At 41.0% G+C, this 15502-nt stretch overlaps 1 protein-coding gene across 1 annotated transcript; it reads right to left on the reverse strand.

The window, feature by feature from the left end:
• Positions 1-2548: 2548 nt before the first annotated feature.
• LOC133151088 (multidrug and toxin extrusion protein 1-like) lies at positions 2549-14419 on the reverse strand. Its single transcript, XM_061273840.1, has 16 exons — positions 14177-14419; positions 13944-14045; positions 11661-11729; positions 11341-11489; positions 10619-10661; positions 10494-10538; positions 10284-10381; positions 9896-9993; positions 9410-9591; positions 8564-8672; positions 7979-8054; positions 7800-7869; positions 7598-7726; positions 6867-6933; positions 6280-6481; positions 2549-2846 (listed from the first exon to the last, which is right to left on the reverse strand). The coding sequence occupies exons 1-16, from the start codon at positions 14321-14323 to the stop codon at positions 2549-2551; spliced, it is 1884 nt and encodes a 627-aa protein (XP_061129824.1). The 5' UTR covers positions 14324-14419.
• Positions 14420-15502: the final 1083 nt, after the last annotated feature.

Below are 15502 nucleotides of genomic sequence, written 5' to 3' on the forward strand. Positions count from 1 at the left end.
TTTAAAACGGTGAACTGATAACAACATGGAGCTTGTTAAAAAGCCATAAACAGTAAACACAATTTTGTTGAGCCGGGAATAGAAAATAATGTGACCATCTGCAAATGAAACACATTCTTTAGTGTTTAAGCCACGGGGTTAAAGCTTGGGAAAGAAGTTACATTTACAAATTTGAACTTCACAGTAATTGAACTTTTACTACATGTACAATTCGGACCCTGTCAAAAACAATGACTGAAGTACATCATTGAGATCCTGAAATTAATATAAGGATTTCATAATGATCCCTAATGAAGGGGTTCTACTGTTTTGGCAAGTATCACAAACAAGTTAGGACAATCTGCACCAATATTAACATATGAATGGTTAGTAAGAAACATTTTTATATTCATACATAATTGAAAGTTGCATCCTAATGGCCTTAATGTAGTGAACTTTGCTAATATAGATGAGAATGTGCAAAATGTGCCTAAGCAATTTTGAAGGCTTCATTTTCTCATTAGTGGGCTGGTGTGTGAGACTCACCTTTAGTGCTAAACATTTGTTGAAGTTTTCATTTTACTTGTGATGTCTTAAATTCAGCAGTCTTTTTCTTGGCTATTGGAGGCTGTTATTGCGTTTCGTTTCTGAAGAGGCTCTCCAAAGTTGTTTGCTTGTCATTCAGTTTTTCAGTGCTTCCATTTTTACAACCGTAGAAGAGAACCGCAAATATGCGAAGGTCACCTTTACAGACTTCCACGATCACCAAAACGGGATCACCTAAATGCGTTGTGGAATTTTACTGTCCTTGTGTGCTGTCCCACTGAGCCAGTGTTGTCCTCGCAATGACCGGGTGTCACATTTCTCTATCACACGTCATCTTATCATTGTTTAATTTGACCCTGAGATGTTCATAACTCATTTGCTGAAGCTAAAGAACTTTTACTTCCCTATTACATCCCTACTACAATGAGCGAAATGGTTTAAAGCTGGAAAAGTTTCAGTCAGTTTAAAAAAAATGATAAATTTAGACAGAGAAACCCCCCAATTTTTATTCGGGACTTTTTTTAAATTTTGCACTCTCTTCCCGCCAAAGAAGGAGGTAAAAGAATGATATGAACACTTTAAAGTGTTTAAATTATTATTATTCACTACCTCACTTTGTGATTGGGTGCACGTCACTGTCAGTCAGCTGCATATTCATTCGCCCTCGGAGGACACAACACACAATGCTAAGTTAGGTCAAAACAATCCAACACATTGAATATCCCCGATTTGAGGTCGGACATCTTCCAAGCAGCCGAGATCAGTCCGAGCAGATTCCCTCCTAAGTTCACCTTAGAAGCCATTACGAGATCCATCCATCCATTTTCTGTACCGCTCAGTCCCCACTGGGGTCGCGGGCGTGCTGGAGCCTATCCCAGCCGTCATCGGGCAGTAGGCGGGGGACACCCTGAACCGGTTGCCAGCCAATCGCAGGGCACACAGAGACAAACAACCACTTGCGCTCGCACTCACACCTAGGGACAATTTGGAGTGTTCAATTGGCCTACCAAGCATGTTTTTGGGATGTGGGAGGAAACCGGAGTGCCCGGAGAAAACCCACGCGGGCCCGGGGAGAACATGCAAACTCCACACAGGGAGGGCCGGAGGTGGAATCGAACCCGCACCCTCCTAACTGTGAGGCGGACGTGCTACCCAAGTGCGCCACCGAGCCGCCTCCATTACGAGATTTAGGACTAAAATCTGGCCAATACGTATCAATGGAACTTTATCATTCCTAGTTGACACTGTAACACCTATGTTTATATAATTGTACATATTTTTGATGTAATTTTGATGCGATTCACTCCAGTTCAGGCTTTTCCGGAGCTCAAGCTCATGACCCTCCTGTAAAAAAACTATAGGATAGAGGTCAAATCTTTATGGTCAAGCAAACAAACATACCCATTCTTTATTACCAACACCAAATATGAAACATCAGTTAAAAGTATCACCAATTAATAAATGAATGAGTTAAGAAACTATATACTTCTAATATTGCCATATTTGTAAGCAACAATAATTTTTTTTGTGGCCGGTTTTATCATCTTACGTCTGTGGTCTTCACATATTCCCGCAGCAAAGTTAGAATGAACATTCCAGTAAATGTTAACACGCGTTAATGGTCAGCTGTACACATGATCCACTTTTATAATTTGAGTAGTTTTAAAACAATTACTTTTATACTATCACTTGTCAGAGTAACACAATCTCATATACTGTGAGACATCAGGCCTATGACAGAATAACGGTGACATAATAAAAGAACAAAGCACAGCACCTGCATAGCAACTGATACGGCAAGGAATTCTGACAGAATGAACACATAAAGGAAATAGCATAAAGGATTAAGACAAAAGGACAAAGCATCAGCTACTGTATAGCAAGCGCTACATCGATAAACGACCGGTCACCCTAAAACCCCAAGTCCAGAACAAGAACCAAAGCAATTAAACAAACACAAAAAAACCGGCATGGCTAGAACAGAAAACAAACAGCAGCTAAAAGTGACAAAGAATTAAAGAAATCAAGAAACTAATGCTGATTCAGAGGGCGGCGGAAAGGGTTGCACAGCCTGAGGAGGGTAGAAGGACGGCGACACAGCTTGTGCCCCCTCAGCGAGGTCAGAGGGTAGCCGCAGGGCTTGTGTCGCTGGAGAGAGGGTTGGAGGCTTGTGCGTCCAGAGAAGGGTCTTGGAGGCTTGGGCAGCTGGAGCAGGGTTGGAGGACGGCCGCGGCGCACGCAACACCGGGGTGTGGTCGGGCGACGGTCGCCGAGCGTGCATTGCTGGCGAGGGTTGTGTGGTGGTCACAGGGCATGCGTCTCTGGAACAGAGTCTGGCAATAAAGCTAATTCTGATCTGATTCTGATTCTCAATGAAGTAAGTGGCTTGGGCACATGTTTGCAATGACACAATTATGGGAAGAAAAGGAGAAAACGACTGAGCTTACACAAAGAGCGTGGGGGTGGTCAGCAGGCTGTGGGCGGTAGTGGTGGGTAAGATGGATGGAGTTTGTGATGGTCTGAGTGACCCATCAAGGAGGAGCAACAAGAGGGATTCCTGGCAAAAAGGCGAAGCAGTAGCTGGTAAGATGATCACTCTCTGATTGGAGGTGAAGGGATTGTTAGAAGGTGGCGGTGACGTGTCGGCACCATTCGTCACGGATGTAGACACAGATTCCTCCTCCTCGCGATTTTCACCCCTTTACAATGGCCCTACTGGACTTCCTCTGTCAGAAGCCTCAGGTAGTACGTGTTGGCGACAATGTCTCCGCCAGCATCACGCTGAGCACAGGGGCCCCCCAAGGCTGCGTGCTCAGTCCGCTGCTCTTCACCCTGCTGACGCATGACTGCCCTGCAACTTCCAGCAGCAACCGCGTGCTGAAATATGCCCGACTCTGGTGGGTCTCATCACCGAGGGCGACGAGACTCAATACAGGTCGGAGGTCGACCTTCTGGCCACGTGGTGCAGGGACAACAACCTCCTGCTGAACGTCAACAAGACCAAGGAGATTGTTGTTGACTTCCGGAAGGGTCACACCCAACATCTGCCACTGACCATCGACGGTGGTGTGGTGGAGAGAGTGAGCAGCACCAGATTCCTGGGGGTGCACATCAGTGAGGACCTCTCCTGGTCCACCAACACCGCATCACTGGCAAAGAAAGCTCAGCGCCGCCTGTACTTCCTGCTGAAACTCAGGCGAGCAAGTGCTCCTCCGGCCGTCATGACTACATTCTATCGTGGCACCATTGAGAGCGTCTCTCCAGTTGTATCGCTGTTTGGGGTGGTAGCTGCACTGAATACAACTTGAAGGCCCTGCAGCGCATAGTGAACACGGCTGGTAAGATTATTGGTGCTTCACTCCCCTCCCTGAAGGACATTTACACCTCCCATCTCACCCGCAAGGCGACCACGATTGTGAGTGATGTGAGTCACCCCGCTCACTCTTTGTTTGATCTTCTGCCCTCTGGGAAGAGGTACGGGAGCCTGCGCTCCAGCATCATCAGACTCACCAACAGCTTCATACTCCAGGCTGTGAGGGTCCTAAACTCTCTCCCCCCTCCTGCGTACGTCCTGTACTTTTGCGCTATATTCTGACTGTCTGCTAGATGCACACTTACTCCATTTTTGCTCCTTTTATTTCATTATGTTATTTGTTTATTTATTATTTATTCATCACTCTTATTTATTCATTGTTTGTGCCTTCTTGTTTTTACTTTTTGTGTTGTTTACTTGTATGTATATTGTGTACTATGTCTTGTCACCGTGGGATAGTGGGAAACGTAATTTCGATCTCTGTGTGTCTCGACATGCGAAAAAATTGACAATAAAGCAGACTTTGAAGTCTGCTGGGTCCATGACAGGTCAGAGACGCACATATGGAGCAGGTTTGGACCCAGAAGCAGACATGACACGAAAGTTGAAAAGTAAGTCTTTACCAACTATCAACAAAGACAAAAACTAGACATTTCAACTGGAAGAAGTCTCGACGGACTGAAAGCCAGAGCAAACGTATATACTGTCAGACATCAGGCCTATATGACAGAATAAAGGTGGCCATAACAGGACAAAGTATATAAGGGGAAACAGCAAATGCATAGCAACAGATACATTATGGAATTAGGCTTTTGACAGAATCAGAATGAACTTATAATAAAAGGATAGAGCGTAAAGGATCAGCAACTGTAGAGCAACGGCAACATCGAGATACGACCGTTCACAACAAAAGCCCTGCGATTGTCAGTCTGTTCAGACAGTGAGTAACCTGTCTTTCAGCTGAAGTCACCTGGAATCGCCTCCAGTAAGTATTCCGATTTGTCTCTCTGGGCCTTGATCAAATACGCCAAAATCGATTTTGACTACCTGCGCTCGGAAGAAAACCCGCTTTTCTAAAGTTTAGACTTCAAGCCATTTCTTTTTCAGGACCCTAGCGACAGCCACAGTTGTCATCGATGGTTGTTCTGACATCATTCAACACCAGAATGTGTGCCAAGGTATCATGTTTAAATGTATGATGTGAGTGTATGTGCTTTTAAAATGGGATGAGCCATCTCATAGCACAGCAGCCTTTTTAGGGTGTAAACAATCTCATCAATTTTTGTCAGCGATTTAAGGTGACAGTCTAATAATAGCAAATAATTGAGAGGGGTTTACTTGAAATGATTGGTTATTTATTGGTGGTGTACAACATAGTATTCAGTCTTAAGTCACAGAGGTCTTATTTGACAAAAGCAAATGAGATGCCAAGCAAATGAACATTGGCATAATGAATCAGTCACTGTCTTTTTGGTCCCTTTGACACTCGTGATTTCCCGGTGTACAGAATCTTACAAAATAATATATCACTCTTTGTCTGTTAGTCACATTTCAATTAGCATCATGTACTTTTTACATTACATATACAGCATATAGGCGCACCCAAGCACCATTCAATTCATCACAGCTCCGAGTAAACTGAGCAGACAGCAACCTCTGGTGGCAGTTTGGGAAAGAAACATTATGTATATATCAAGTGTTTTTTTACACAGCTGTGAAATAGGGTATATAAATAAAATTAGATTGTATTGTAATTGTATTGTAATTTTATTGTAATGGTATTGTATTATATTGATTGCAAAATGGGTCGTTGTCTTTTCCTCTTTGTTACAACCACAAAGACAGCAAAGCAGTCAATTAAAACAAGTTAATATTCAGTACTTTCTATATTTATAAAGTAGACACCAATAGAACGATAATATGAGTCAGTCTAAGAAGGCAACAAATAAAAAAATCATTGGCAATATGTGCAAAGGTTCTCTATATCGTCAAATAAACACAAAATTAACATAATTCACAGCCTTTCTAATGTACTGTACATACGTAATTGTATGCACACTGGCTTTTATTCGTTGTGTTATCTATTTATTTATTATTTATTGTTACTCTTATTATTTATTGTTTGTGCCTTCTTGTTTTTGATATTGCGTCGTTTACTTGTATGTCTATCGTGTAATATGTCTTGTCACCGTGGGATAGGGAAAACGTAATTTCGATCTCTTTGTGTGTCTCGGCATGTGAAGATGTTGACAATAAAGCTGACTTTGACTTTGATGATACAGTGATTTCTGATATTGAGTCTGATCACAACGATAAAGCTCATGATAATTAGAAGTGGTATATGATCAGAAACTTGGCTCTTCCACAATGCTCGAGTCATCCAGTAACACGGTCACCTGATAACTCTCAAATCTCAAACTCTAAACCAAGCCGAGACTCACTTCAATCCTCCGACAAGGAAGTGACTGGCGATAATTCCGGCTGCCAAGATGGCAACAAAGATAAGTAAAATCAAGCCACGCTTCAAAAGCAGTTGTTTCACTGTGAGAACATCGCCGACGATGGTGACTGCAGTTTCATGCTGCTCTGGAATCTGTTGGTCCTCTGCAGTACTCTCACATCTGGGTGAAGGAGCAGGAACCACTGCAGTAGAGTCTAGAAATGAAATAAAAGCGTGATGTATTGACTGATGGGCAAATAAAATCACAATAATGTAGCTTCTCATCCAAGTATGTTGCACTTACTGGCAGTTTTGACAAATTTGACCTCCAAATCACTGTATCCACTTTCATGTTGTCTAAACCATGCATTCAAAAGTTTGAGGTCACTTATAAATGATATTAATGATCATAATTATAATAATTAATATAATTTATTGCCCAGTTAATTGGTTGTCTTACTGATGTTTTTCATGTTACTGATATCTGTTGTTAAAACCAGAGAACCATCAGTATGTGCATGTTCAAGCCAAGTATATTACGGAATTGCAACATGGTGATAATCTGCATTATTCTAAACGTGGTCTTGCCTGGCTCGCAGTCTAGCATTTCCACAGTGTCTTCAGCCTTGACCTGAACACCTGCTCTCCTTTGAGCCTGACCAGAGATACACAAATTTGTCAAAATTAAAATCATTTAAATTGCATGCCATGTTTGTGTTTTCCAGCAAATTAGTTATTCACATCATCGGCAGCCTTTCTCCAATCATCCATCCATCCATCCATCCATTTTCTGTACCGCTTAGTCCCCACGGGGGTCGCGGGCGTGCTGGAGCCTATCCCAGCCGTCATCGGGCAGTAGGCGGGGGACACCCTGAACCGGTTGCCAGCCAATCGCAGGGCACACAGAGACAAACAACCATTCGCACTCGCACTCACACCTAGGGACAATTTGGAGTGTTCAATCGGCCTACCAAGCATGTTTTTGGGATGTGGGAGGAAACCGGAGTGCCCGGAGAAAACCCACGCGGGCCCGGGGAGAACATGCAAACTCCACACAGGGAGGGCCGGAGGTGGAATCGAACCCGCACCCTCCTAACTGTGAGGCGGACGTGCTACCCAAGTGCGCCACCGAGCCGCCTCTTTCTCCAATCAAGACGGCACAAATATGTCACGAAGAAAATGGCCTGCAGTACCACACAGATCGTAAGACCAGTCCAAAGTCCTGTTCAAGAATCAACAGAAGCAAATAGAATCTCATGAGTCAGACTGTTGTGAGGATTGTGTAATGTAAAACACGATTATGCTTGTTTCTTACCTACAACGCCCAATTGTGTCTTAAACAATAAAGACACACCTATTGGAAAGCCAATGAAGTAGTGTCCAACCAGGTTGGACACAGCACCGACCTTTTGTTTTCCAACTCCTCGGAAAACACCTCCACTCACACCCTTTGATGAGAATTGCAGTTAATTCTTTTAGATCTCGACATTGATCACTTTCCCATGAAATTAATTTTCTCACCGCAATAGCATCAGCAAGATGCATGACACCAAAAACAACCATGACATCAGCAGTCCTCTTTAAAATGTTTCTGAAGGAAAGATAAAGTTGAAAAAAAAACAAAATACAATACAATGTTAATGTCAAGGTAAGCGTGTGGCAAATTTGTTATATTATCAAGTGAAGGTGAGATGACTCACGGATCTGTGGTGAAAATGTAGCCAACTACATTTCTGGATAGTGTAAGGCTAAGTCCAACAAAACAGGCGACTGCAGCTACAATGGGAAAGAGACAAACTGAATAAAATTCATGAAATGGTAACTCATCGTGATCCATGAATGTTTTTGCATTTAACCCTCTCCAAATTCATTTTACAGCAGAATTTTTGGCATGGATGGAAAATCAGCTCATTTGAGGGGCCATGAGACAGATGTCCAGCTCAGTGGCCTAGTGGTTAGAGTGTCCGCCCTGAGACTGGAAGGTTGTGGCTTCAAACCCCGGCCGGGTCATACCAAAGACTGTAAAAATGGGACCCATTGCCTCCCTGCTTGGCACTCAGCATTAAGGGTTGGAATTGGGGGTTAGAAGGAGTGGAGCTCTTTACAAGCCCTAGGCTTCATCTCCCTCCTTGCACAGTTATTGATATAATAATATGTGCAAAACAATAAACTAAAACTAATGTCATTCCACGTCACTGGCATGTTCTCTTTTTATTGCAGTGACAACCAGTGGGCTGAATAGTTTGGCCGTAAGCTGTCTTGTTCGTCTGTGTTTTTGCCCTTACATGTACAGATGATGGAAACTTTACAAGACAACTTGGCTTGCACACTGTTTCCTGCACCAAGAGCATTCCCTACACGGACACTCGCTCCAGTTGCCATTCCAATGGGGAACTGAAAAAGTCAAAAATGTATAGAATCAGAAACACTTTTGAGTCATTCAAAATTCCATAATGTAGATCAGAGTGGCCAACATAACGCTCATAAAACACATGCGACTCTTTGGCTATCTTTTTTTCTGTCGGTCGGTCAATTTTTCAATGATTAATATTTTATATATTAATATTGTGAAGCCTGGTTTCATCTGCACAGCCATCTTGGAAATTGGAAGGAAAAGAACTGAGCAGATAGCTCCTATATTTCAAAATTGGTCCTAAATTTTGATTGACTGGCTTATAGTATTTATTGGAAAGATACGGTATCCCTGTTAGCCTGCTCCGTTCTCGACTTGGCTTAGTTCTCAGTGGCTGAATGAAGGCGCATGTTCCACTTTAGAAGATAACCACAGACAGGGTTGCTGGTGGTTGGGACTTCTGCTTTATAGAATTGTATATTTTGTGCAGCGAAATGGAGAATTCTGCTCTCCAAACCTAAAAATGATTGCAAAAAATAGTTGAGTCTCCTACCGTCTAAACCGAGATCAGAAAAGATCAGCGCTATTCAGCTATGGTTTAAAATTTACGATACGTCCCATAGCTAAATCCACAGACCAGCAAATTTATTTGTCGTGGATACAAAATCTTCACAATATCTCTTTTTACAAAGATAATGTTTAGGTTCAAGAAACAGTCTGACTTTTAATGCTAATTGAGTTGGCCACCACTGAATGACATGAATTCCATTTGACTTACCATGAAAGCCACAAGAGTCAGGTTATAGATCACAGATTGAGCTCCCAACTCAACTTCACTAATTGTGCCAGCAAGACATCCTCCCAGTTCAAATGCCCACCACTCAAGGCAAAACATGAGCATGCTTGGCATGGCCAGCTTGACAAAGGGTCCCCACTCCTCGAGACACTCACGTGACCAGCCTGAGGATCAAAAATTAAAGTCATCAACAAATCTGTGTTTTAATGAGACTTGAAGTGTTACATTTGATTATATGATGTGAAACCACTACTTTTGACCATCGTGACTGCCTCCATCATGTAATCTGCCCATCTCCATGTAGAGCTACAGTCATTAACAATTTAGTTGAAACATCATCACATACGACACTAACTGTAGGAGTAACTATAAATACTGTACACTGTACAGGTAGTGTACTATTATAACTTAATAAGATGCATACACTTATCCATTCATCATTGCATTGAAAGTTAGAAGGCAACTGACCTCCCCATGTGGGTTTGTGTAACCCCTTCCACCAAATATAGGCCAGTAGGGTGATGGAAAAAACACACTGTGACATTGCATTTGCTGCGGCAGACCCACTTTAACAAACACAAACATAGAATGTTTTAAACACAGGTATGAAATTAGAGTGGTTAAGAGCAGTAAGAGTAGTAACACTGAAATAAAAATACCTTCAAAACACATTTAGGCAAGTAGAGTGTGCATTGCATTGTGGGAATTAATATCAGCATAAAAATATAAACACCTCTGCATGTTAATGATACTGAGTAAATATTACGCTAATTGAAAGTTGATCTTCAACGTATTTGCAAAACATACAAGATCTGTATTTTTGTAAATAAAAAAATATATATTCTGGGAAACTTACGGAACTCCCAGTTGCAGAAGATGGAGGAGAACATAATTGACGAATGCGTTTAAAATGGTTCCAATTACACCCGTTACGACCTGTGGCCAAATAATTCCCTGCAAAACAAACAAAACAAAACAACGGACGCACACACACACGCAGGCTCTTGAAATGTATTATGTCTATTATTAACCTTCATATAAAAAATATTGTATTGCTACACAGCACCTGGTTCTGAAGATATCTTCCCAGCAGCTGGTACATAAATGCCGCCTGATGGAGAAAAATCACAATCTTACTACATGATAGAAGCAGTCTACATAACTTATGGACAGAGACAAAAGTGAACTCACTGGCAGAGAAAACATGACGATCTTCACATACACTTGTGCCAGACTGTGAAGCACACAAAACGTCACGTGAAATTGCGGTATGGAGACATTAAAATATAGATCACATGCATTATTATATTATAGTAATGTTTAGGATGTCACGATATCGTAAGGTATCTCGGTTTCAAAATTCTACCCACTATATTGCAGACACGCTCGGACAAACGTCACCGATGATATTTATTGAAGTAAAACACTGAACTCTGCTGTCAACTTTGGCTCAGGCCAAAGAACTGTGTGCACCGCTGTGGTGCATCATCATGCATGGAGATGGATGCTTACATGCTGAATGCATGTTGTATTTTTTTATATTGCCCAAATTTTGAGTTTGTGTGACTTTTTATAAACTGAATCCAATTCAATAAAAAATGAGTCTGCATAAGAAAATCAAACCTCTTCTTCATGTTAATGGTAATACACTTTGCTAAAACTCAAGGGATTTTTTTTACAATAAATACAACGTGTGATTAACAATGAGTGAACAATAAAAAAGAGATTAATCCTGATTAAATATTTTAATCGCTTGACCACTAAATAATATGAGTAATAATAGTCTGATGGATGCATTACCTTCTTTATGTATTTATTATACCAATAGTTAACTAATAAAAAATAATAATAATAATAAAAATGAATAAAAAATAGTATGCTGAAGGTGATGGGGGGATTAAAACGCGACTTACCTGGCAACCTCATGGCTCTGTTTAACGGCAAGTAAAAAGGGTTCAGTATTGATGAGAACAGCCCAGCAGGGGAAACACGCCAGAAGGATAATCAGAACCCCTCTCTGAAGGATCACCCCCACACGCTTCAGGTTTCCACTTCCAAAGGTCTACACAAGAGCAGAATCAAATAAATAGCAACACCGGAAGCCCACTAATGAATACTGTAGTTTTGATAGATGGAAGAAATCCAAGGTTGAACTGTTTTGAAGTGGAGCTGAGAGTGAGCCCAAAGAGGTTTTGTTTCACTAAAAGTGCAACCTTTCTTGAGGGCACACTACCTGAGATATAAGGGTGTCACAAGTCAATGACAAGCCACTCCCAACGGCAATGCCAGTCACATTAACCACCTGCAATTAAAGAAGCATTAATAAAGACATGGCGTATAATGATATTTCTTTGACACAGAGGTTTGAGCACAGTATTCAGTCAAACGTCCTCTCAAATAAGCTAATTTACAATGTTTTTCCATAGTAAATTTCCTGTCACCAAGGCGCCATCTCATGGAAAAATAATCAAAACTTATGGCATTCAAAAAGCACTACCTCTTAATTGTGGGATTCCCATTGTCACCCTTTGCATTGAAGTACTACACATTAGCTTATATCTTTAATTACAACGGCCAACTAGAAAAGAGCCTACAATCTGCCAGGCAAAGTTATTTTACTAACTAAATAACCAAGACTAAAATTGATGAAACATTTTGTTTACGGAATAAAATAAAAATGAAAAGGCTTTTATTCAAACAAAAAAATAACAACTTACTTCTTACTACAATAAAAAAACACACACACACAAAAATGTAACTTCTGCTGTTGCCTTTCAGCAATAAGTTCAGGAATGCTCTGATTCACTTTGGAAATTACCACCCTCACATATTTTTGTATCAGTTAGCTACTTTCTTTTGCTACTATTTTTGAAAACAATTTAGATACGTCAAAAGGATGGGAGTGTTGTTAACGGAATAAAATAAAAATGAAAATGCTTTTATAAAAACAAAAATTAACAACTTACTCTTTACATTTCCCCAAACTAACCAAAACTAATAATAATTATAGTGAGAATGTCTTTTGTTTTTGTCTTTGGCACTGAGTTTCATACAGAAGCCTTTGGGGTTGATTTAAAATGTATTTATTTTGATATTACTCCATGGTCGTTTCAATCAGTTTTACTCATCGATAAATGCATAGCACTTATCCTGCTCATTTGAAAACAGAGGTTATGAAATAAATATGTTTTTATAGTATATTATGTCTGTGTATACTGTATATGTTATACACGCTGTACAAATATTGTACTAAAACAAACACATTAATATGTTATTGAACAGTTTGTCTATAACTCTCGCTGGTGAGATCACTATTTACCCAACAATTAAGTCAGAGAAGCAAAGTTTTACCATCTATTTCAGCTCGTTAAATATGATTTTTCATAGTATCTCTGACTCCAAATGTCACCAGTTTTTGTTGACTAAAACAAAGTGGCAAATCCAAATTCAGAATGTCAAAGCCCTGTCACAACTTGGAATTCAACCACAGCTGCTTCTCCTCAACTGGCATTCTACAACAAAAAAAAAAACAAAAAATATAATAATGTAACTTCTGCTGTTTCCTTTCAGCAATAAGTTCAGGAATGCTCTGATTCACTTTGGAAATTACCACCCTCACACATTTTTGTATCAGTCAGCTACTTTTTTTTTGCTACTATGTTTTAAAGCAATTTAGATACGTCAAAAGGATGGGAGTATTGTTTTCTTATTGTCGCAAATCATACAAGTGGTGTGGACAAAACAGACTGTGTTTGTTCTTTGACCTCCCCTGAACCCTTGAGGCTGGCTCACAGAACATCTGGGTAGTAAAGAACCACTTCGGAAGAACGTGCAAAATACACACAGAAACAATCACATCTCACTGTTGAGTCAATCTTGTCTTTCCAACAAAATCTAAATTTTGTCTGATAATTCATTATTTTAAATCATGTGGCTATTGCAGACAAATTTGCTTGGTCAATTTGTCTTTGACTTGTTGGGTAAATATATACATTATCTTGCCAATTACATCATTCTAAGATCATTTTATGAACATTTAATACACTGTTGCTCATAGATTTGGAATACAATGTTTTGTTTTACAGTGGCAAGCAAATGTTATGACGTCATTTCATCTATGCCTGATGCATGATGAAATCTGTGCCTTAGGTTAAAAGTGATAAAAGTAATTCATTTTGAGAACTATAATTATGGCCAACAGTCTATTTACCCAATGTTTTCCAGCTTTAAACAAGCCACTTCACAGTTTGAAAACCCTAGCAAACATTTCAAAAGTCCCAAAAACTGACACACGAGTCATGCTGCACATGCTCAATCAAAAGTAGCAAAATGATTGCTTTGACCAGTCCCCCTCCCAACGTTGATTTGGGTGACAAATTACAGAGCACTTTAAGGTAAAAAACCACAACAGCAATAAGAAAAAATGCATTGATTTTTTTTCTGAAAGTAACGTTTGTCAGGCAAGTTAATTGTGTCAATGTACTAGTGGAAATAACAATGGGGCAAATGTCCTCACCGCAATTGCCAGTGATACAGCTGCAAATTGTGTTTTCCCTAGATGACCGCAAAACACCATGCTGATGATACTGATCATGAAGATCATCATCTGGGAAAGGACCTGGAGTAGTTACAAACAAAGTGGTAAATGGTTTATCACCAGTATTAAGATTGATCAAATATACATACATATACAATTACACAATTTGAGCCAAATGAAGCTTTGTCAGTCATTTCTTTTTGGGATCTTACCACAGGTCCTGCCAGCATCAAAAGGAGAATCACTTCGGTGCGGTAACTGGACGGGATGAATCCTCTAATGCGTCCCAACCACATGCCGCGAGAAGAGGCTCCATTCGCCTCTGAATCTTGCCTAGCCTCTTCGGAAGTCTCAACCATGATGCTTATAGTGGGCAGAGAAGGAGATATTAAGGCTCATTTGAAGTTAATCTTCTGTGCAGTTGTGCGCCAGTGATGCAAGTTACTTGATCTTGCTGTGACTGAACCAGTGGAAGGGAGGGTGAGGGAAAGGGCGTTAATTTGGAGGACAGCATAATCCCATAAGAATTAAAACCAGTAGTTGTGCAGTCACAGCCTACAAGGTTTTCTCTGCTGCCCTAAACACACTCAGAAGCACTGACCTGCATTTTCAACTTACATTAAATTGTATAAATTTATTTCCCAAAAATAGATCTTCATTATATAGCTTGTGTCTTGGCTGCCCAGCTTCCAGCCAGAGTAATGAGGAGGACACCATTTAGACTTAGACTTAGACAGACTTTATTGTCATTTTATAAACACTTGGTGCACACAAAACGAAATTTCGTGGCATACGGCTCTCAACAATGAAATGATATTTTGGCTGAATAAAAAGTGACATTTCTATATAAATATGAAATAAGATAAGTATAAAGCGCAGCAGTGATAAAGTATGTACACAGTGCAGGAAACAAAAACAGTATTTACAAAGTGCGCAGAGGAATGCTAAGTTGACTGTTCAACAGTCTGACGACAGTAAGGAAAAAAACTGTTGCAGAACCTGGTGGACCTGCAGCGGATGCTGCGAAACCTCTTCCCAGAGGGTAGCAGGGAGAACAGTCCTTGGTGGGGGTCACTGATAATATTTCGGGCTCGGGACACGCACCGCTGGGATGACAAGTCCTGAATGGAGGGAAGAGGAGCCCCGATGATCCTCTCTGCTGTCCTCATCACTCTCCTTACGTTCTTCCAATCGGAGGCGCTGCAACCCCCACACCACACCGAGAGACAGCTTGTCAGAATGCTCTCTATGGTGCTTCGGTAGAACGTCCTCATGATGGGTGGGGGCAGGTGGGCTCTCCTCATCCTCCGCAGGAAGTACAAGCGCTTCTGTGCCCTCTTGACCAGTGTCGTGGTGTTCCCAGTCCAGGTGAGGTCGTCTGTGATGTGGACCCCAGGAATTTAGTGCTGCTGACCACCTCCACAGCTGAGCTGTTGATGATCACTGGAGCGTGGTGAGGCTGGTTCTTCCTGAAGTCGACGATGATCTCCTTCGTCTTCTCCACATTCAGTGCAGGCCATTGTCTCTGCACCAGCCCA

Source organism: Syngnathus typhle, linkage group LG3 (assembly GCF_033458585.1).
Source record: "Syngnathus typhle isolate RoL2023-S1 ecotype Sweden linkage group LG3, RoL_Styp_1.0, whole genome shotgun sequence".
Taxonomy (NCBI): domain Eukaryota; kingdom Metazoa; phylum Chordata; class Actinopteri; order Syngnathiformes; family Syngnathidae; genus Syngnathus; species Syngnathus typhle.